We start from the raw sequence: 23480 nt of genomic DNA, 5'->3' as shown, positions 1-23480 counted from the left end.
TGTACCACTCACACTGACATGGCTTTGGCATGCTGCTGTCTTGAGCACATTACTCTTTTTCCTTCTGTCGAGGTTACTTTTGAATGAAACTTATAAATACCATATTCGTAAATTGTACACGAAAATGCATCCTTGCTCCATTCACTTCTTTTTTCACAATAAACCCACCTCATTTCCAATTAAGAACCCAACAGTCCTGAAGCTGGCTTAAGACAGGGTGAAGAAAACAACCATATATATGAACAAAGATCAGTTCTCATAGCTTGCTCCAATGCGAAGAAAATAAAAATGTCCAACTGGACATTCTCAATGACTCAAAACTAGATACAATATTTATGATCTAAAATTACAACACAGAGATCCAACCCCCACCCCCCCCCGGATCCTGAAATGTACAAAAATCTCTATAAGACCTATAGTCCCTCTAAGTCTCATTCTGTAGGAAAATCGGATATCAGACTGATATCTTACTATAGGAGCCAGAGGCTGAAGGAGTCAGGTTTCAAATCACAGAGCCACAACCATTCTCCGATAATGAACTACAAAAGCTTGACAATTTGATGGCGACCAACAGCAGCATCAAAAACCTTCTTTCTCAAAGCCCAACCCATTTCACCCATCTAAAAACCCGACCAACCCTGAAAGGCAACTCATAGTCTTTGGTAACTGCAGGTTCCCTCCTTACAGCCTCAGGTTCAGACCAAGCATAAACCCCGCGTTCCTGCCGACTACCAGGTACAGTGTTGTCCAGAATAACAGCCACCAGGAATGCAACTACCATGTGTAATGACAGTATTGTGTTCAGGACATAGTTCACCTGCACAAAAACCATATAAACAAAAGTTTGCCAGAAGTAAGTAATCTCTTTTATGCCGGAACACAAGAATGAGTTTGCATTTAGAAGATTCATGAGTAATAGACTAAAAGTGGTTGAAACGGATTGGGGACCCACTAATTTGCAGTTTCAGCAGGGCTGGCAAGCTAAGATAAAAATCTAGCTCAACTTATTGGAACCTGGAACCATCAACTGCATAATGGCACCGTGCAGCTTGCTCTGCTTTTAATATATACACACACAGACACATATATAGTGTGTATGCATAAATGTATGTATATAAGTGTGCAGGTTTCTCTTTACATCTATACCCATATAAATTTGAGGAAAAAAAGGGGCAACCACCACCAGATGGAATCCTCAAGATTCCATCCAGAAAAGATTGCACAGTGAGCAGTTAAACTGATGAAACCAATGATTAATAATTCGAAGTATATCCAGGCAGCTTCCAAAGTAAAAGAGCTTATTTTTTACTTTCTTCCCATGCTGGGATTTTCTGCGTAAAAGAAGTCGAACAAGGCAGGAAGAAATATAGCGATTGTCCCCCATCTAGACACATGATAGTAATGTTGGTGGACAGAAGGGGATGGAACATGTATTAAGCACAGCATTTTGCTAGCATTCGATAGATATTATTGTTTAACATGCCATAAGAAATAGATGAGACTGAACAAGTAAAAGACGTTTTCTTCTTACAAAAAGGTCACAAAGAAGCATACCCCTCCATATTTGCTGCGGAAAGGCCCATGGGAAGCCACAATGTAAGGCTCCAAATATCTTGGGACAGAGAAGTTGCTATTTGGAGACACACCGTACTGCTGAAAGTAGGCCGGAATTGAAAGAGAGAAAAATAAAGATAATCCAACAATTATAATATTCCGAGAGCTTCCAGCCTCACTATAACGTAGATTTGACAAGCCCAAAGCTGTAAGCATTGCCCACATGAAGCACAATAATGCAGCAACCATGACTTCAGGAATTGATGCTATAAAGCCTCCAACTTTACCTGTGTACCACAGACAAAGAGCAAAGATTAGTGAAGAACATGAGAAACAAGAAGCTTTACGGTGTGTATTGTTGTAAACTTCAACCAATGACAATTTGTCACAGTAAGACCAAAAAGTGGTATCCCTACACAACCTGTATTTCCAGATTGTTCAAGTGGTAATGGAATCTCAGTGTTGCAGTGATACGCAATTTTAATCCCTCCCTAGACAAACAAACTTTGAATGTAAAAATGGTAGACAAGCACGATGATGATATACCAATTTAGTATATATAGCCGAATTGAAAACCTGACATGCAAATTTAGCAAGTTATTTCATACACAACATAAGCGTGTGCTATCTTCGCAAGTCATTTTACTTTGTGGTATCTCTACACGATGCAATTTCAGGTCCACTGCTTTCCTAGCGTTGACATTAACCTCAAACTAGCACTCGTTTGTGTCATTAGCTGAAAAGACTAATTATTAAAGTTGCTTGTATCATCCAACACATAACAATCTCAGTTGTGTTGGGGTCATAAAAAAAACATCAGCTCCCCATCATCATTCATGAGTCCTTGAACATAATATAACACATTAATCAGAATTTGCACAAAGAACCCTGTCTCTCACATCTGTCCAACCAAACATTTGCGAAAGCAAACCTGCCTCAGGCCCATTCTGAACTGTTAGTATTTTTAGTATTGGCTATTTGGTTTCAAGACAATGGGTAAGGTTGTTATTTGGTTTGGATTGATAGATAAGATTTATCTATAAAGATAATGGGATAAGAAATCAAATTTAGCTACAAATGCTCTATTTGATGAGATAAATTTGAGTATTGGATGAAGATGGAGGATTGAAAATCTCAAAATCCAAAACTTGGATGAAGACCATGTTATCTGGAATTCTAAAGAAGAGTTAGGGCTCATTTGGATACTTAGAATATCTCAATTTATATGTGAATAGTAGTGAAATGGCTTGAGTACAAATGTTTTATTGGGTTTTGGGAAAGGGGAGAGAAAAAGTTGAATAAAAATATTATAAAGTTAAAAAATTGTTTGAATATAATTTTTGTTTTGAAATTTGAAATAGTATTGTTTTTAGTGTTTTGTTTGGGAGTTTGGGAAAATTGTAATGATTAGATGAAAAAGTTGAAAAACTGAAATTGAAAAATTGTTTGTGTTTAAGTGATGTTTGAGAAGGAAATATCTTATAATACTTAAGAACAGTTGTGTTGCCATATGGACACTTAGTGTTTCAGGAGGAACCTGTCAGGCCAGGCCATCTGCAGATTTTCAAGAATGCAATTTTGAAATTTAAAAAGAGTTTGATCAATTCAAGTACCCTCCTAGGAGCACGAAACTGGCCTATAAGTTACCCAAACAGGTATTGAAATTGCATCCAAGTGTGCCAAGAGAGAGAGTTTTGGGACTTTTACAAGAATTATATCTCTTGGAGTTTTTTGGAAACCACATAAAATACAAGGATAATGATAGTGTGATTTGAGGTGAGTTCAGCCACAAGACGTTATTGGAGAAGAATCCAAGTTTGACGATTGTCAGAGGTTCTGGCTGCTACTGCAATAGGGACAAAATGTCATTTTGTCCCTATTGCAAATAAGGGATTCATATTATAAAGGGTTTGTAAGAAACTTACTTGTATTAACCTCCAAATAGTGGAATTGTTTGTTTAGGGTAGGCGGCCCTGAAGTGGTTTTACACTAAAGAGTTCTTTAAAGGGCTTTCCTTCGTCACCAAAACTATTTGCCTTGTGGTTGGCTTGTTTTGCTTTATCATTCATATTTATACATATATTCAATATTGTGAGTTGATGTATGTGGGCCAATTCGATATTTAATAAATATTGCCAATATTTGACACGGATGAAAATTGGTCAAAGGATTGTGACATACACCTATTCACCTTTCTCTAAGTGCTATTTAGGGTCAATCTTGTAATTTCATGAGCTTCTAAACCCAGACACACAAGTTTAGAAGCTAGCCAAGATATGTCAGTCTCACTAGTTATCCATTAAACCAACTTGACTTGGAATTCGATTACAGCAGAAAGAAGACAAACTGATACATCATTAGAAAGACAAATGCATGTCAAAGAACTGTGCATATTATAACAATTATAAAAAATTTGCAGAGAAAATTCAGAGGGTATGTACCCAAAATGCACCAAAAAGAAAACTTCACTGCAGTTACCACCTGTGCATATACAGCTTACAGTTTATTTGCTATGATGCACGCATCTAATTAGTTGAATCGTTGACTAGCAATGGAAGAAGATTCAAATTTCATTTCTATCTTGTTGTCAATAGAAATTGGAAACAGAAAACAGATACTCACCTACAAGGGATAAGACTATCAAAATGCATGCACCTAATTCAACTGCTCTACGGCTTCCCATTTTGGTCACAGCAATGGTGTGTAAATTTTCAGTTAGGGTGGTGGACCCTGTTCCTGTACCCCAAAGACCAGCCAAGATGCTGCAAAGACCTTCCAGACCAATCCCTCGGCTAAGAACACCTGGGGTTGGAGGTCTTGATGCCACCAACAACGAAGATGCATGGTATGATCCCACCTAATCAGTTTAAAACAAAAAACAATATTCACAATCAGAATCAGGCAAACCATATAATTCTGCAAGACACATCAATGAGTATATTTGTACAAGAAAATGCAATAAAGTTGGTTAAAAATAAATCTTGAAATTATATACAAATTTGTGTACAAAACTAATACGAAATTTTTGATTCAGTCATCAATGGGTTGTCCAGGTGATTTTATGATAGGAAAAATAAAAATGAATCAATTGTAATGTCCAAGTAGAAATTTTTGCAGAATTTTCTACAAAAACTCCCCAGAATTTTGCAGAACAAGTAGAACCAATTGTAATGTCCAACGTGTGAAATTTTTGAACAGTTTTGCACATAGCTTTTTATCCTGCAACTAAATTCATACAAGCGAACTTGTTAAAGTGCAGACGAACAATAATTGAGCATTACTTTCTCAAGCAAGCTCCAGACATCTATTCATGCATTTAGAAAAAGCCCCCCTGCCCCCTTTTCTGTAGGTCATTAGCCAAATCTTCTTAAGTACACCTTGTCTATTTAGATAAATAGTCTAGAATCTCTCATTTTGATAATTACTGTTTGTAGTCTATATAAATTATGAATCCCCACAAGATATTTCATTGTGAGCTACTTACGACGAAATAATCAAATGGAAAAATCTCCAAGGGGAACATGAGTCAATAAATGACAGGAAACTAACCGAATCTACTGATGAGATAATGGACGCCACACACATAACAAGAGCCATTTTCCAGTGGAAGACAGGAGTACCCCATTGTAATGGATAAGGAAATCTGAACCATGGAGACGATCTTAATGCATGTGAAGTATCAATTCGACAATGTTTCATCCTTGAGAGATGTTTTCTGCAGTGCTCAGAGACTATATTTGAAGCAGGCACATTTACATCACAACCTTTGTAACTATAGGCTCCAGCTTCAGTAAGCAAGAAAGCAGCTGCCCATGTGATTGCCAGGCCCAATGGAACCTAACAATAAGAACCAAATTATAGTACAAGATAAATGTGAAATATTGTTTTTACATATAAAGTAGTATCAATAAATAAGAAGAGGAATTACTTATAAAAAAAAACTACAAAGAGTAATAAAAATATAAACTTGTAACTCTTAACTTACCGCATATATTAAGAATATACGATGACCAAAAACAGAGATCTTACGAAGATACTGCAGAAAATATGGAAACAAAATCCAATCACAAAGAAATGCCAGAAATTATGACATTTTCAGCAGAGATGAAAATAAATTACGATGAAATAACAAAAGCAATAAACTACTAAAATTTAACATAAATCTATAGTAGTTTTACCATACTTACAAGAGAAAAAATAATGACCAGCAATATCTGCACCAATCCAACCTCAAGACACGTACCGACTAGGGGGAAACCATAGCCATAAAAAGAAAGTCCAACAGCAGCAATAGTTGGGGACACAACAACTGGATTGATCAGCCTGAAAAGGGAGGGCAGATGAACTGAGGTGGAGTCATTGGGTGTATTGTACAAAAGGAATGACACCGATTCAAAAGAACATTATATTTTTTAACACAAAACAGAAAGAAGCTACACTAGTGAAAAACCAACACTCATGCTATATGCTCGAGTATAACAGTATATAAATGCTACATGCATGTTAATGACTCATGCAGTGAAAATTTATGTTCCTTCCTGAACAACTTCGAATCACTAAAGCTACACATATCTAGCGCCTGTTTGTCACAAGGAAATTCAGAAAATAATACCACAGTTATATGAACCCAGAAATTGTTCCTAGACTCTCACAATGAATCAAGGCAAGAGAAGTAGAATGAAAAGATTAGTCTTGTTTCCCCGAGGGAGTCTTTCCTCCTGTCATAGTCTTGTTTCCCCATGGGAGTCTTTCCTCCTTGACAGAACTCACTGTAATTTTCTAAATGAACAATCCATAATTCTCTGTGCATTTTACATTTTTTTTTTTTTTTTTTATAAGTAAGAGATAAATTTTATTGATATGAGTGAATGTCCCTTTTACATTTATAAGATAAGAAACCAAATCCATAACACCTCTAGGACTTATATCTAACCAATGCTATTCTAAAGCAATCATATAACAACTCCATTGAGATATTAACTCTTAATATATTCTTTAAACTACGTAAAATTAAAAGCAATTGCTAAAAGGCCAATCGAAACATTCCTCGAGGATAGGATCTCTACTTTCATTTCTATAGTCTTCCAAGGCCTATTCCTCTCCCAAAATTTTCTATCCTTCACAAAGGAGAGCCATTTAAACTCAAAATATACCTTTGAGTTGGACTAGCTTATTGTTGGTTTTCAAATAGCCTAAATGTGTAATTGTCACCAAAGCAACTTGTTTTTTTTCTTTTTGATAAGTAGGAATTTTACTAAAAATAATAAAAAGCACAAATGCGCAACCCAAGTGCACAGGAGTATATGAGTGTAACACTTGTCAAGAGGAAGAAATAGGTACAAGAAATTCATGTAAATTCTACTCATTAAATTCTAAAGGGACAGTCCGTCCACATGAGAAGAGTATTGATTTAAAAATAAAAATAAAATTGAGCTCCTCCAACATCCATTCACGGTCAAAATTACGTAGTTCCTTTCCTTCCAAAGGCACCAAATGAGGCATGCAAAACCGCTGCGATCTGCGGATTTCCACTCAATCCATTCCATGAGTAATAAAGATTCACAACTCTTTCTAGGCATCACTAAGGTCAATCCAACCTGACTACAGAATTCACCCCATAATGTGTATGCATTCTTGCAATGAAGAGATGATCAACGGACTCTCCACTTAGAGGTGGATTTAGGGGGGGCAGACCACCATCCCCTCCAAAAGTTTTCGGAAAAAAAATATTTCCTTTTCTCCAAAAATTTTTAAAAAATCCCTTATTATCAATTTAAAATATTTTTTAGAAAAATTATAAAAATATATTTTTCTAATATATAGTCAAAAATTAAATGTTAAAAAACTCAAAGCATGTAATCTCTATATTTTTCATGCTCTTAAAGATTTTCCTTATTTTTTATATGTATTTTCTATGTAAGATTTATTTCATAAGTTTATTTTAATATTTTTCTTTTGTAATTAAACTTTTTTTTTATCAGTAAATATGAATTTTCCTTTCGTAATTAAAGTTATCATATAACCTTTTTGTTAAAGAAGGAAAAACTATCTTTTTTTATTATTATTTTATTAGTAAAGAAAAAATTTTAATGCTAATGCTTATATTAAATTTTTTTTTTTTTTTTTTATTGGCACCAAGTGTCTAGGAATAGCATCCCGACAATCTCGGGGGTACACAAGTCCTCGGCAAGGAGTTTCCCGCAAATGCAACTCGGATAATTCAAGGGTAAAATCCCCCAGTCCGATAGCCCCTAGAGATTGTTTGCAACCAAGGGGATTTGAACCTTAGACCTGGGGGGGAGCATACCCTCAAGCCCAAGGCCTTTACCACTTGAGCCAACCCCTAGAGGTTTTATATTAAAAAATTTATATTAATAATTTCTCTGTCACGAATCATTTTTATAATATGTTTATATTATATATAATACAATATACATTATAAAATATATATAATTTAATTATTTCAATGCACATACAACACTAGTCCATTACAACCATGTGTCTCTTTCTTAAATTATCCATGAAGAGAATTTTCCCTGGAGAGGCCATCCAAGCAAACAACACTGTTCTCAAATGAGCCTTTGTCAGCCATATATGCTTCTCGAGCACCTGACTTGTAAAGTGTTTAGAATCAGTTTTGGATACTCACAAAAGCTTTGTTGACTGTAAACCTAACTTGTAATTCCCACGAGTGGCCCACTCAATACCTGTAACATAACTCTTGAACTTCGGTCTCTTCAATAACATCCCACAAGCAACCTCATTCACTTCTCTAGAACTCCAGCAGCACTCATGAACTCACCAACACTAATCTAAGCAATCCAATCACATGGATACTCAAAAGAACAGCAAAGTGTCGGTCTATGTATAAGGAGAGAAAACCATATGGCTTTAAGGCACTCGACCTCACATAGGGTTTTCTCTCTCAAAGTGCTCAAAGAAACTTTAAAAAAATGCCCATTCCAATGAAAAATAAGTATTAAGAAACCCTATATAGGTAAGGCTAAATGCAGACAGGTCTAGGAATTCGTTTTAAAGCGAAATTGTGAAAATCTCAGTTTGATCAATCCAAGTGTCTAGGGTATGCCAATTGAAGTGTCTAGTGAGTTTAAAATTGCAAATCCACTCAACAGAACATCTAGTGAAATCTCTGTTTTTTCCATATTTTCTGATCCGATCTCAACCTAGCCTCTACCAAACATAATTACAACTCAAATGGACTAAATTTTGCCATTGAATCATTTTAACGTTAATATGGACAAATATTTTAAGTAAACACATTGTATAGCATGTTCTCTTCTTATAAGAAAAAATGTTTTTTAATTTTTATATATATTTTTTTGATAAGTAAGAAAAATTTATTGATCCTCATAATTAGGTAAGGCCCAAGTACACAGGTAGTATACAAGGGAGATATACCTAATTACAGCCTAGTAGCAAAGAATTTAATTTTTCTATTAATATAGACAAATGTTTTAGGCAAACACATTGTATAGCATGTTCTCTTCTAACTTCTTAAAAAATAAAAAATAAATTAAAAAATTAAAAAAAAATCTTCTAGTTTTATTTAGATAATTTCCTGAAGTTAGATCGAGCAACCTGTTGAGAGAAAAATTAAAAAGTTAGGTCAAGCACCCTATTGGGACTATCCAAAGTGCAACTTAGCACCAGTTAGCCAATCTTAAGCTACCATAGGGGTAAACTATTCTGATGTTTATTGAAAGGGAAGCCTACATTACTTGAGGCAACCAAGGAATTGCACCAGGGCTGCAAATATTTAACCGATCATTTTTTTCCTTTTTCTAGAGTGGGAAGCGAAGTGAATGGGCAAACCTATAAATTTATACCCCAACGGGAACGACCCCTCATATTTAAACCCCATGTAATATAGTTGACATAATTGTTTATATGAATATATTCTTTATAGGTATTTATGAAACTATCAGAAATTTTTTTATAGGAAATCAAAAATTTTATTGAATAATGCAAAAGTCTAGTCCAAGTATACATGATGCATACAAGAAAAACACGTAATTAGAAATGGAAAAGAAATGGCACATAACTCAACTTTAAGGAATCAGCTCAACAATGCACCAATTAAAGAAGCTTTTCCCAATCCCCCTCCAAGCTTCCAACATTACCAATTCTCATTCAGTAAATGGAATGGGAAGCATTTGCTAATAATGAATTTGAAATCTGCTGGGATATAAAGATGCCGGAATCATACCTTAATAATATAGACATTAGTCCACTATATCCAAGTACTGCTTGAAAGGTTGAAGCTATGATTATAGCCCCCTGTAGCTCCTTCATAATATGCTTGAATTTCTGCATGTTAAGTGATTCCTTCAAGTCTTTAAAAAATTCAACAGATTAAAAGTACTAGCATATTGAATAATTAAAAAATGAATTAATAAATGGATAAGGGATTTTTTTCATTGGCTGCTAAATTTTTTATAAGTTTCATATGCAACTAAAACTACTGCAACTGAAAGTTTATATATCACAGCCAATTAGTTCTTAAAAGCTCTCACTGCACCTAGGAGCAGAAGATCCATTGCAAGGCATACTTATTAAATTGTTGAATAGAGGCAGTAACATAGCATTTCTAACAATTTCTGCATAAGTGATTAGCTTACACCACCTGATAAGTCTTAAATAAAGAAGTTTGAAGTTTGAAAATAATGCATTAGTTAACACTTTCTGCAATTTTTTTTTTTTTTTTTTTTTACCTTTTCAGGCTGCACGTGGGGCCAAGGATGAAGCCAAGATTATAACTTTGGAGGGGCCAAGTATTTTAGGTTGGAAGAAATAGTTCAATTGGATTTTTCAAGGAATCCCATGAACAAAATGATAATAAAAATAAATATAAAAAAAAAAAGTGATTAAAGAGTAGGAAATAAAAAGATAAATTCAAAATCTAAAGAAAATAGGCATTTCACAAAAATCAACAAGAAAAAAGTTTTAATTAAAAAGTTTATACATATAGTTTAAGCAAACATCAAAATTAAAATTATGATTTAAAATATTCACAAAGTTTTTAGAGATTATAAATGATGACTACAAATAAAAATAATTTATTTATCTTTTTTCAAATGTGTTTAAAAGTAAATATTATTTTTCTAACAAATCTCTCTAAGAAATGATATTTTATGTCAAAATATTATATGAAATAAAGTTAAATGGGAAATAATATAGCTGAATTATTAAATTTTAGTTTGTTTGGATTAAAATAGTATAGTCAAAAGTTGCATGGGCAAAAACAGGGGTGTCAAAGCAAATTTTGTTTAGAGCCTTGGGGGGGGCCAGGGCCCTCCTTGCCCCGCATTGGCTTCATCCATGCCTGTGGCATTTTACCATGTAGTATGGACTATTAATCTGAAATATTTGGTAGATATGATCCACTGAGAGAGGAAAAAAAAAAATCTCTAAAGCCACTGTGTCCTTCTTTTCTTGTTAAAAAGGGCAGCTTGTGTAAGTGATCAAAATAGAAAAAATTACGTCTTCTTCCCTGTTCAATCATTAGTCCCCTGAGAACTACCAAAAGATCTAAAAATATCCAAATTGCACTATCAGATTCTAAAATAGTATGATCTAAACAACTTACTAAGGTGATAGAAAAAAAAAACAAGCAACAATCTGTTAGTGGCTGCATTTCTTTTGAGACTCTCCTCAAGTATTAAGAAATGAGCCAAGTAAACATTCTGTGAGTGAAAGAACATAAGTAGCTTTACAACTGTAGCCATAATTAAGATATTCCATATCCTTTATGATCCAACTAGATGAGTTTATGAAGTTTATTATCTATCAATCAATTGATAATGTAAATGTGTAAACACAATGTGTTTGTATATTAATATAAATGTGCATGTACATCTTACACATACTTGTAAGTCTAAGGTCCAATTTTCTGTTTTGTGTTCCGCAATTAATGGGACTAAACCAAGACAAACACAAAAGGTCTGTCACTGGTCGCTAACCCATGTTTTAAATTACAACCAGAGCATGAAAAGAGAGCTTACATTTTCATTGAGTCCTTGAAACTCTGGGGAGTTGATGATTGCCAATGCCGGGGCCAGGAAAACAAATGATGGACCCTGTATCAGGGGTAACCTCGACCCAAAAGTCGTATGTAAAAGTGTAGTCACTCCCGACATAAAGAGGACTGTTGATATCACATTCGACGTATCCTCCTAAACCCACTAAATCCAATCAGACCAAGCTACACAACATTTTTTTCTATCCATACTAAAGCAAAAAGTTGAGTAGAAAATTCCATTAAGAAAACAACCGTAACTACTCACATAAGTTCCACCCATTGCAGGAACAATGACGAGCGGAATGAGAATTAAGGAACCCAGCATCGAAATATAATGCTGGAATCCATATAGACCAATGGGAACTGAAAGTTTACAGAAACAAACATAAGCAGGAAAAACTTTAATATAAAGATCTTTTAAAGAAACAAAAAAACTACAACAGGCAACTATCGGCAACTATCGCCAACAAACCGGAAAAAAAAAAGTGTGTTGAATTATTCACAAAACATTTAAAATCACTTTCTAATAAACTCTCAAAGTATCTAAGTTTCACAATTATGCAACGAGAACCCAGAAACATCACCCAAGAAAAGCATAAACCGTTTCCAGTTATTAGTCAATATATAAAATTTGACAAAGAGAACAGGAAAAAAAAAACATCTTTAGCTGTAAATTATAAAAAAAAATAATACCAGACTAGTAAACAAGTGGGAAACTAACCAAGACCAGGTGCATCTCTGAGCTCATACTTCATATGCATGTGCCTACCCACAAACCCATCATCATCGTCCACACTGCGTGGCAACACATCCACCACTTCCTCGCTCCTCGCGGGCCTCCTTGACCCCTGCTCCGTGTGCCCGCCGGGGTCCTGCCCGTTCGAGACTGTACTCTTCTGCGGCCTGTCAGAGTCCCTCCGTTTCTTCACCGTCCGATCCTTATCCGTCTGCGTCTGCGGCTGCGGCGGCGTTGGAAGAATAACCTTCTCGTTCTCCCGCTTCCCGTTCACGGCCCTACCCCGACCCGCTTCGAGATCCGGCTGAGCCTGGTCCGGCTCTCTGGGCTTGAGCGACGGAGCTATCACCTGGCCCGAATCGCTGGCATTGGTCTCGCCGGAGAACTTTGGCCTGAACCCAGTCCGCTTGGCCCAGGAAGAAGGCGGCATTGCGGGGGACTCCGGAGTCGGCGTCAACGGACCCGGACGCTGCGGCTGTTTCGGGTTGGAGCTCGACATCCGCACACCAACAACAACCAAGAAACGAAAAATCAGTAGTATCGCATAGCTCAGGCTATGTGTACACACACAGATCTGATCTCTCCGTTCAGAGCTTCAAGTAGTGTTCAAAGTTCAAGAAAGGGAGCTCCAAGATCTTCCCCAACCAAGAACTAGAGAGAGGAGTGTGTGTGAGAGTGAGTGCACAGGATGAGAGAGAGAGAGAGAGAGTGGGGTGAGGGAGACACAGACCGAGGTAAAAGCCGAAAGGAAGACAGCAAAGGTAATGGCGCCGGAGTTTTATTTATTTATTAGTTTTCTAATTCGATGCTGATGATGTAATATTAAGGATAAGGTGGAAACGAGATAAGAATTTTGTGAAATAGTTGGAGTCATGGTTTTGATACTCGTCAACTCTACACAATATACCATATTTTTTTTTTTATTCTTTTTAAACTAATTGAATTCTTCAATTTATCATTTATATATTATATATTTAGTAAGAAAAAAAAATATGATATATGGTTTGTAAGGATGATGAATAAAATTTTTCTATATTTTATGGGAGTTTTAGAAAAAGAAAGAGAAAAATTTGAATAAAAAATATTGTAAATTTAAAATATTACTATAATAAATTTTTTTAATATTATTTTTATGTGAAAATTTAAAAAAGTTAAAAAAAAATTTTAAGTTTAAGAAAGTTGTAATAATTAGTTTGAAAAAATAATAATGATTAAGTTTAAAAATATTTGTGTTTGAGTGATGTTTGGGAATGATTGAATGAGATGAAATTTTTGCGATAAATTTTTTTTCCAAACAAGCAGTAAAACACACAAATATGTAAAATTGTTGTCTTTTAAATTAATAATTTAAAACTATTGTTTTCTATTTTTTAGAAGAAAAGTAATGCTAAGTACAAATTTTAAGAGTAATTATACATTTACACCTCATTTACTTTTGCCTTACTATTATTATTTTTTTTCTTTTGCTCTTTGAATTTGGATTAAAAATCTCAAAACATAATTTTTTATATATATAAGTAAGAAGTTTTATTAATCCACATAAATTGGCAAAGCTTGAGTACACAAGAAGTATACAAAAAAAGAGTTTAGTTACAAATTACTCTCTATGAAAAGTAGCATAAAAATCATTAAAACTCGTTCAGTTCAATACTATAAATGAAACTCAAAGCAACAATGTATGATAGAAAAAAAAGGCCTTGAAACCATTTGGAGAGCGTTCCCTATTTTCAAAACATCAATCATTTCTTTTGATCCATGTACACTACATCAAACATAGAGGCACCATCTTCCAAATAGTTGTAATGTGATGGTGGCCCCGAATCCCTCTCCAACATGACAATAAATCCATCATTCTCCTAGGCATAACCCATGCGATACCAAGTCTAGTGAAGATGTCATCCCATAAAGCCTTCACTAATTCGCAATGGAGAAGCAGGTGGTCTGCTAATTCACTGATGTGTTTACACATGAGGCATCAATCTGTTAAGTAGAGGTCGTGCTTTTTCAGCTAGTCGATAGTTAATAACTTCCCCTGGGATGCCAACCAACCAAAGAAAACAACTTTGAGAGGAGCATTGCTCCTCCAAATGCTCTTCCAAGAGAAGGCATTGGAGGGGCGAACCGTCAATACCTTGTAGTAAGAGCGAACTAAAAAATTTTTGTACCATGTACGTGTCCATAGTAGTCTGTCCTCCATTCCTACTGCACTTTCAGCGCATGTAAAACATTGTAAAAGTCAGCAATGTCGTCCACCTCCTGATCTTATACAACTATAGAAAAATTCACAGACCAATGAAGAGAATCAACAAAGATCCTCATATTATCAGCCACAGAAGTATCTTTATTTGACGCAATCCTATAAAGAGAGGGGAAAGTATTTTTCAAGGCCACATCACCACACCAAATATCGTGTCAAAACTTGATTCACGTTCCCCTGTCCACCCCAAGTATGAAATTACAGAGTATATCTTCTCATCCATTCCGAATGAATTTTCAAACACTCACGTAATCTAAAAGAAAATAAATTCAATCAATCAACGTAATCATATAATTTAATTAAAAATAAATTCAATTTTATAAAAATTGACATTCTTTAACTATTTGAGTCATTTTTATAAAATTAAATTTATTTTTAATTAAATTACATTATTACATTAGTTGATTGAGTTTATTTTTTTCTAAATTATGCAAGAAGGTCATACTCAGAGATTTTTAATCCAGATTCAAATAGCAAAAGGAAAAAAATAAGGGTAAGAATATCATTACAAAATTTTAAATATACAAGTTTTATACAAACTTTTTATAAAAATGTAGTCTCATTAAAAAATGAATTTTTTACATTTTTTTATAAGAAAAATCACTTTTTTATATAAAAAAAATTGTACAAAATGGAGGTATGTTGGCATAACCCCCCTCCCCGATTCAAATAAATAAATAAATAAATAACTGCTATTTTCATGCTTCAATAACTCAGTTCTTGTCTTTCTTGCTACCTTCCTCCCATATATCATTGTTTTTTTTTTTTTTTTAAATTGGCAATTTGGCACATTAAACTATTAAAATTAAGAAAATACTTATCGATATTGAAAACAAAAAACAAAACAAAATACACTATAGTCCGATGCATCAATCCTGTAGCAGGGTCCTTAAAATTATTATTAATCAAAATTGTTATATTTTCTATTTTTCAATAGTTTGAACGGTTAATGTAAGTGTGTAAATTAACAGTTTTTAAACTTTAAATGGTTAATAAAAAAGGAATTATTTAAGGAGGCAATATGAGATTTTTTAATTATATAATGCTTTCAAATTTCATTAACAGTTTTGTTAGTCTAATGGCTCGTTTGAATATAATATTTCAGAATATCTGTATATTATTATGAAATAGTTTGTGAACAATAATTAAATACTTTGTAAATTATAATGAAATAGTTTGAGTTAAAACGTTTTATTAGGTTTAGAAAAAAAAAAGAAAAAAAGTTAAATAAAAATATTTTAAAATTAAAAAAAATTGTTTAAATATTATTTTTATTTAAAAATTTGAAAAAGTTGAATAAATTTTTTTAGAAGTTTGGAAAGTTGTATAGGGTTTTGTTTTTAGATAATGGTTAAGTGATGATTAGATGAAAAAATTGAAATTGAAAATTATTTTGTCTTTACATGATATTTGAGAATGAAATATATAAAAATATCTGAAAATATTTGAGCACCAATAGAATAGTTTTTAATAGCGACGTCAATATTTGGTTTGTAAAGAAATTTCACAGTATAAAATTTACAAATTGATACGACTAGTTATGGTATATCAGATTATAAAATTATTTTTATTATAAAATAAATTTAAGATATCACATTTAATTGAAATTACTTCTATAAAATCTTTTTATTAATCTAAAAGAGCTCAAAAAGAAAAAGAAACAAATTAATAGAATTCCATGGATAAAGACATCAATAGCAACACGTAGATTATGTTACAGATCACATCGAAATAAACTTAATTTATAACCTAATGTCGTTAAATGGGTCCACCTGAATCATGGGAGTGAAACGAGGAAGAACAAGGATTTTGGTGAAAAAGATGTTTGATTTGATAGGAGTATATATCAACCAATTACCACTTTACTTTCCAAAGAGGATCGAGAGAATCACGTAGCTAAGCATATATAACTGTTTGGGGAAATAATTATTTTAAGATTATTTTATTATTATTTATAAATTATTTACTATTATTTCATCACGATTCATAAATCATTTAAGATACTCTTAGTATCCAAATAAAGTATTTTGAAGATAAAATAAATAGTTTTACCAATTGTTTTGGACGTGTTTCACTACTACCACCTCACAGTCACCTGCCATCAAAGATTATACGGCTTGGGGGTTCGATGAAATGTCTCCGATATCTAAATCAGTCACTGAAAGTAATAATGTAATTCTCAAGAATTCAATCCATTTCACGTATCTGGGTTCTCCCCTTATATAGAGTTTTCTGAATCGTCCTCTTTTTTAAGCAATAATGGTTATCTATTATTCAAATTTAAATCTGGATATGAAGGTTCATCCCTTAATGAATTCAAATGATAATTGTTCTTATCTTCTACCGTCGTTGGGTGGTTACCTAGTCGGTATTGGTAGTGGGTTGGGCCCTCTCGATATTAATTTGGCTTTTCGGTAATGGGGCAAGCTTTAGGCTTAAACAAAGGCCCATGCCCATGTGGGGCTAACCGGTCAGGATGTCCTCTCCAGTTACCCCGTGAAGTCTCATTACACATGGCGCGATGAGACTTGAATTCGTGCGTTGTTTCGTTTTTCGAGGTGTGGGTCAAGGTGCCGTTTCGCCTCCAATTCTTTTGTACGCCAACCGTCAACTTACCTAAACTCCTATTTAATGCTTCTTGGGGTCTTGTTTTCCCTCATCTTTTAAACTTCATTCTCTTTCACGTTTATTACTTAACTTTTTGAGTTCTTGCTTACCGTCTGGACAATTTTCCCCCTTTTTCTCTTGCGACTTCTCTCCTTCCTTCATGCCTTCTTCTTCTTCCAAAGGCAACGTTGTGGTTTCTACTCGTGACCCTTCACCACCCCGCGACTCCTCTGCTCGAGTTGCCATTTCTCCTTCAGCGTTTATATTCATGAGTTCTCGATGGTCTTCAACTATTTCTTCTCATGAACTAGAGAATGCTCAAAACAACTTCAATATTCTCGACTCTGTTGGTTTGAAGGTACCCACTCCAAATCAGAAAGCTATTGATGCGAAAGGTATGGCCATTTCTGTTACCCTTTATTTTGGCATGTTTACTATAGGGCTTTGATTGCCCTTCGTGTGACCAGTCTGTGATGTGTTAGACGTCCTAGGGCTCACCCCTGCTCAATTGGTACCCAACGCCTAGATAATTTTGATGGCTTGTTATATTTAGGCCATGGTGAAGTTATGGATCGCAACTCCTCGGGAGGTGCGCTCGGCACTGGTGTGTGAATTTAGCATTGGACACACTTTTTCACAAACTCCTTTGCATCTTTAAGAGCATTTGGCCAATAATATCCTACCTTTACAATCTTTGTGGTAAGTGATCGTCCTCCCGAATGATTCCCGCATATCCCCTCGTGTACCTCTCTCATCACGTATTCTGCTTCCTCTTTTGCTACGCATCTTAATAATGAGTTTGAAAAATCCTGCCTGTATAGCACTCCGTCTATTATAGTAAACCGGGCTGTCATGTTTTTTAACTTCCTCGCCACCTCTTGAGATAGGGGAAGATCACTCGTCTCTAAATATTTTCTTATGTCATCAGCCTAACCTGGCGTACTCTCTCCCATTTGCAGGTTTTCCTCGCCTACAGCCAGATTGCCTATTGTTCGAAGATCAACCTTCCATGGCAACGCATCTTCTTGTTTTGTTAGAGGAACTGATCGGCCTTAAAATTATCTCCTTGAGGTATTTTCTCGATTCGAAAGTACTTGAGGCCTTTGCATTGTTCTTGAACTTGATGGAGATATTTCATTAGCTTGAATCCCCTTGCCAAATATTCCCTGGTGATTTGCTTGACTACTACCTACGAATCGGCTTTCATTTCAATCTCCTCGTCTCCCAACACTTTTGTTATTGCCAAGCCAGCGAGCACCGCTTCATATTTGGTCTCGTTGTTTGTAACTTTGAATTCCGGCATGATACGACTCTTTCTCTTCGCTCGTCACCACGTACACACCAACTCCTTCCCCCCTGCTCAGCAAGATGACCCATCCACATACACTTGACATGGCTTCTTCTCGAGGGATTTAGGGATTTCTTCTCGAAAATTTGAAAATTCTGCCACAAAGTCAGCCATGATCTGCCCTTTTATAGCGCTTTTAGGCACATAACTGATGTCATACTCGCTTAGCTCGATAGACTATTTGACCAGTTGTCCCGAGGTGCCCGGCTGTAATACCTTCTGTAAAGGTGACGAGGTAATCACCCTTATCAAATGGGCTTAGAAATAAGGTCGTAGTCGCCTTGCTGCTACTACCATGGCGAAGGCAACTAATTCAATCTTTGTATACCTGGTTTCAGCTCCTCTTAGGGCCCTACTTACATAATATATTGGCTTCTGCTCCTTCCCTTCATCTCGTATCAATGCTGCTGATACTGCATCTGGGGTCACTGCTAGATACAACGATAGTGGCTCTCTTTGCTTCGTGTGACTAAGTAATGGCAGGTTAGTCAAATATTCCTTCAGCTGTATAAATGCTTCTTCGCACTTGGCATCCCAATTTTGTGCTTTCTTAAGCACCTAGAAGAAAGGAAAACATTTATCTGTTGATTGTGATACAAAACTGTTATGGGCTGTTAACCTTCCCGCCAGTTTTTGCACCTCGTTTAGATTCTTAGGCGACTTCATCTCTATTATTGCTCTAAGTTTTTCGGGATTTGTTTCGATTCCTCTTTCTAACACCATAAACTCGAGGAATTTCCCTTACTGCACTCCGAAGGCACATTTGGTTGGATGGAGTTTCATCTAATATTGCCACAAAACTTGGAAGGCTTCCTCAAGGTCATCTATATGTCAGGCAAACTCCATACTTTTTACTAGCAGATCATCGATGTATACTTCCATATTTCTCCCAATCTGGTTTTTAAACATCTTGTTTACTAATCGTTGATAAGTTGCCTTAGCATTCTTCAAGCTGAAGGACATCACTTTATAACAATAAAGTCCTAGGTCTGTTGTGAAAGCAGTCTCTCTTGGTCAGTTATTCATTCTAATTTGACTGTAACCCGAATAGGCATCCATAAAAGTTAAAATTTTATGTCTTGCTGTTGTGTCTACTATCAGATCTATTCATGAGAGTGAAAAACTATCTTTCGGACAAGCCTTATTGAAATCCATGAAATTCACGCACATTCGCCACTTCCCGTTGGACTTCTTTACCAATACCACGTTTGACAGCCATTCTAGATATCGTGTTTCTCTGATGAATCCAACTGCCAATAACTATCCACCTCATTCGTGATTGCTTCGTATTTCTCAGTTCTAAAGTTTCTCTTATTTTGTTTTATTGGGCATACATTTGGGTCAATGCTCAATTTGTGCTCGATGATCTCTTCGCCTATCCTAAGCATATCCTTATGACTCAATGCAAACATGTCTTTATGTTTTAGGAGGAAGTCGGTCAGTCGTTGCCTTTCCTCTCTTGTTAGCTTGGTTCCTGTCTTCACATGACTCTCTGAATGAACCTGTTCAAGAGTGACCAACTCTAGGAGTTCGTCTGCTTCCCCTTGCTTCAAAGCATCCTCGTCTCTAGTCTCCAATTCGATCATCATTACTTGGGGTGATGGTGTAAAGATCACACCCGCCTCATCTCCGTTTTCTACAATACTCACATCTCCTTGTCCTTGCCTGAATTCCTGCACATAACACTCTCTGGCTAGGACTTGTTCACCTCATACTTCACCTACTCCAGCCCTTGTCGGGAATTTTATTTTTAGATGATATGTCGAGGGGATGGCCTTTAATGCATTCACCTTAACTCATATTTAATGCTCATTGGGGTCTTGTTTTCTCTCATCTTTTAAACTTTTTTGTCTTCCACGTTTCTTGCTTAACTTTCTGAGTTCTTGCTTATTGTCTGGGCAATCTTCCCATTTTTTCTCTTACGATTTCTCTCCTTCATTCATGGCTTCTTCTTCTTCCAAAAGCAAGGCTGTGGTTTCTGCTCGTGGCCCTTCACCACTCTGGGACCGGACCAAAACCCATTTAGTCCCACAAATGGAGGATCGAAACCGACCAAACAGGTTTTCGGTCCGGTCATGTCAGTTTTTCCGGTCTAGATTGAAAATTTGACACCCTTAGGTATAAAAAAAAAAGAAAAGAAAAGTGTTATAGCTACAAAAAGATTTCACAAAAGTAACCAAACAAATTGACATGATTTCATATGATTTGTTAAGATTTATCTTATAATAAAATAACTTTATAATCTAATGTATTACATCAAGTCACGTCAATTTGTGAATTTAGTTTTGTAATTTCATTTTTGAGTTAAGATGATATGAGATGGTTTGTAAAAATATGTGTGTTTGGAGAGTGAGATAAAATGAGATATTTTGTAGAGTGAGTTTGGAGAGTGAGATGAGATGAGTTGATTTTAACTTTTTAGAGATTTGATAAAATGATGGGTCTACCAATTATTGAAAAGTATTCTTAATTATTGGGTGAAAAATATTATGAATATATTAAAAATAAGTAATATATATATTATTAATTTATGGTTTGACTTTTCCGAAATGTATTTTTTGTAGTTTGCGATGATTATATCAATATTCTCAAATACGAACGCATATCTTTATTAAACAAAATTATTCCAATTATGACCTATTTATTATACTATATGTTATAAACTTTGAAATATATTTTTCTAATTATATATTACAATAAAATAAAAAATTCTAATAGATAATTATATATATTAAAAATGTGGTAGTTAGCATTACTGTAGCGGAACTGTAGAGGCAGATGAAGCTTTGTAGCATATCAATTGTAGCGGTACTGTAACGTTATTGTAGCGATGGTTGAAAAATCAGAGAAATCTTATATTCTGCCGTTTGGATAGGCATATGAAAGATGAAGTGCAGTTCAGATGAGATAGTCTGGGCATCCAAACTGAGCCTTAAGTGAAGTCCAAGTTGGCTTGATGGCATGATCGGGGTGATTACTCCACAAGCAAGGATGGATTAAATTATCTAACATTATTATTTAAGAATATTTTGATCTGTATTACTTAATTAATTAGAGTGTTTGTTATTATTTTGAGTGTAATATTTTGTAGGCAAGTTGTATAATTTTGTAGTGTAGAAGTTGTCTCTCTCATTTCTCACTGAAATGAAGACATTTTTGCAAGCTGGATATAGTTGTGGATGCAAAGATAGACACCAACTGGGGAGAGCAGCAACCTTTTATTGTATGTACAATATTTTACCAAAACAACAGCTAGCCTTTTTTGAAGATGAAAGCGATGTGTGTGGAACTTTGGTCTAAAAACAACGTTGCCATATCTAGCAGGGCTCTATCCTCAATTAGATTCAAAGGAATATGTCCTATACTCCATGTGGTAGGGATTTTCTAAATCATTTTCCATCGAGTAATGATACACGTACAATTATTTTTACAAGCTTTTATATAACCATATTTTAAAATGAAGGTATTTATGTGAAGTGATGTTACTTTTATGAAAAACACTACTTTACCTCCTACTTTAACCGCTCAAAGTGACCGCTTGACATTTTTTTTTACTTAGTAATTAAAGAAATAATTTTAAGTATATTGATGTATTTTTTTTTAAATATTTAAATGTATTAAAAAATGTGAAAAGAAAAAAAAAAAAAAAATAGCTGGGCGATATGCCCAACAGTAAAGGTGGGGCGGCAGAGTAGCCCCACCCTACTTTTATTTTACAAAAATACTTATAATTTAAAACATAATTGTATAAAAAGTTGTAAAAATGATTATATGTCTATCACTTTTCTTTTTCGTCGGTATGTTCAAACTAGGTTAATTCTAGAGCTATGTACAGTCGTGCATTGCAAAATTATAAATCTTGTAACATTATATCTTCGAACTATCGATAAGTTGAAAGTATAATTAAGCGTGTTAAGATCTAAATCTTGAATAGATTAACATAAATGACATGGTACAATCATGAAATTAATGATCATAATGAAAAGGTATATAGTTTAAAGTTTAGTAGTTTGATGATATAATATGGCAAAGCTGGGTAAGTTAAGATGTACATTTAAAAAAAGATGTTAGGGTGTGTCTACAATATTGCTCTTAGCGATGACTCTAAAAACGGGTCTGTGGAGTGTGATGTTGAAAGTCATAGAAGACTTGAGTGTATCTTTTCTAATACACTATTAAATTATGTATTTTCATTGTATTAAACAAGATATAGATTATAATTTAAACTATTAAATTGATATATACATTAATTCTTTTGATAGAGTTAATTATCTTATTAAAAAACTATGTCTAACTTATATGCTCAAAAGTCAAAAAACACATGATAATTTTATATACTAGAACAAGTCAGTAGTTATTAACTTATTGGTTAATCATGTATTTTTGGTGCTTAAATAATCTTTTTATGATAAGTAAATAATTAAAACATTGAAAAAACATAATTATCTGTTAAATAATTGCATTTTATTTACTTATCATAAAAAACATAATTATCTGTTAAATTATTGTCCCTCTCACTTTTTTGGACTAGTAGATGATTTAAAAAAATAAAATAAAATTCCTAAATTTATTTTATTTAATTTCTCAAGTTTTTTTTTTTTTTTTTTTAAGGAAGATGACGATACCTCAATGTTATTGATTACCCTCGCTTATGGCAAGGAATACTGTGGCAACAAGCCGAATACTTGAGATTTACAAGTATCCAATAAAACCATCCCAGACATCAAATCCATTTTAAAAAAGAACCTATATAGTAAACTAATCAATTAAACCAATAATCAATCTAAACATGCATATTCTAAAGCAAAACATGCAAAAACAAAATACCAACAAAACAAACAAAAGATCAAAGAAAATTAAGTTCTAAGACTAGGGAGACCAATATTGTCCAGCCGAACAATACCTCGCAACTGTCTCAATAGAACTCCTCCTTCTACAT

At 34.4% G+C, this 23480-nt stretch overlaps 1 protein-coding gene across 1 annotated transcript; it reads right to left on the bottom strand.

The window, feature by feature from the left end:
* Positions 1-218: 218 nt before the first annotated feature.
* LOC121241143 (nucleobase-ascorbate transporter 12-like) lies at positions 219-13100 on the bottom strand. Its single transcript, XM_041138787.1, has 10 exons — positions 12315-13100; positions 11859-11956; positions 11577-11747; positions 9782-9882; positions 5742-5877; positions 5540-5590; positions 5104-5391; positions 4177-4411; positions 1555-1841; positions 219-817 (listed from the first exon to the last, which is right to left on the bottom strand). Exons 1-10 carry the CDS (start codon positions 12826-12828, stop codon positions 596-598), a joined length of 2103 nt encoding a protein of 700 aa, XP_040994721.1. The 5' UTR covers positions 12829-13100; the 3' UTR covers positions 219-595.
* Positions 13101-23480: the final 10380 nt, after the last annotated feature.

Source organism: Juglans microcarpa x Juglans regia, chromosome 7S, assembly GCF_004785595.1.
Source record: "Juglans microcarpa x Juglans regia isolate MS1-56 chromosome 7S, Jm3101_v1.0, whole genome shotgun sequence".
Classification (NCBI taxonomy): domain Eukaryota; kingdom Viridiplantae; phylum Streptophyta; class Magnoliopsida; order Fagales; family Juglandaceae; genus Juglans; species Juglans microcarpa x Juglans regia.
The sequence above is the reverse complement of the archived record's forward strand: the minus strand, read 5'-3'. Positions and strand labels throughout refer to the sequence as shown.

Bases quoted from the DNA above. Each gene is read 5' to 3' on its own strand.
- LOC121241143 (XM_041138787.1), bottom strand. From the start codon at position 12,828: ATGTCGAGCTCCAACCCGAAACAGCCGCAGCGTCCGGGTCCGTTGACG. The intron at 5,591-5,741 runs GTAAGTATGGTA...TATTTTCTGCAG, and splicing joins TGGTCATTATTTTTTCTCTT to TATCTTCGTAAGATCTCTGT. The intron at 818-1,554 runs GTATGCTTCTTT...GTTTTTGTGCAG, and splicing joins TCCGCAGCAAATATGGAGGG to GTGAACTATGTCCTGAACAC.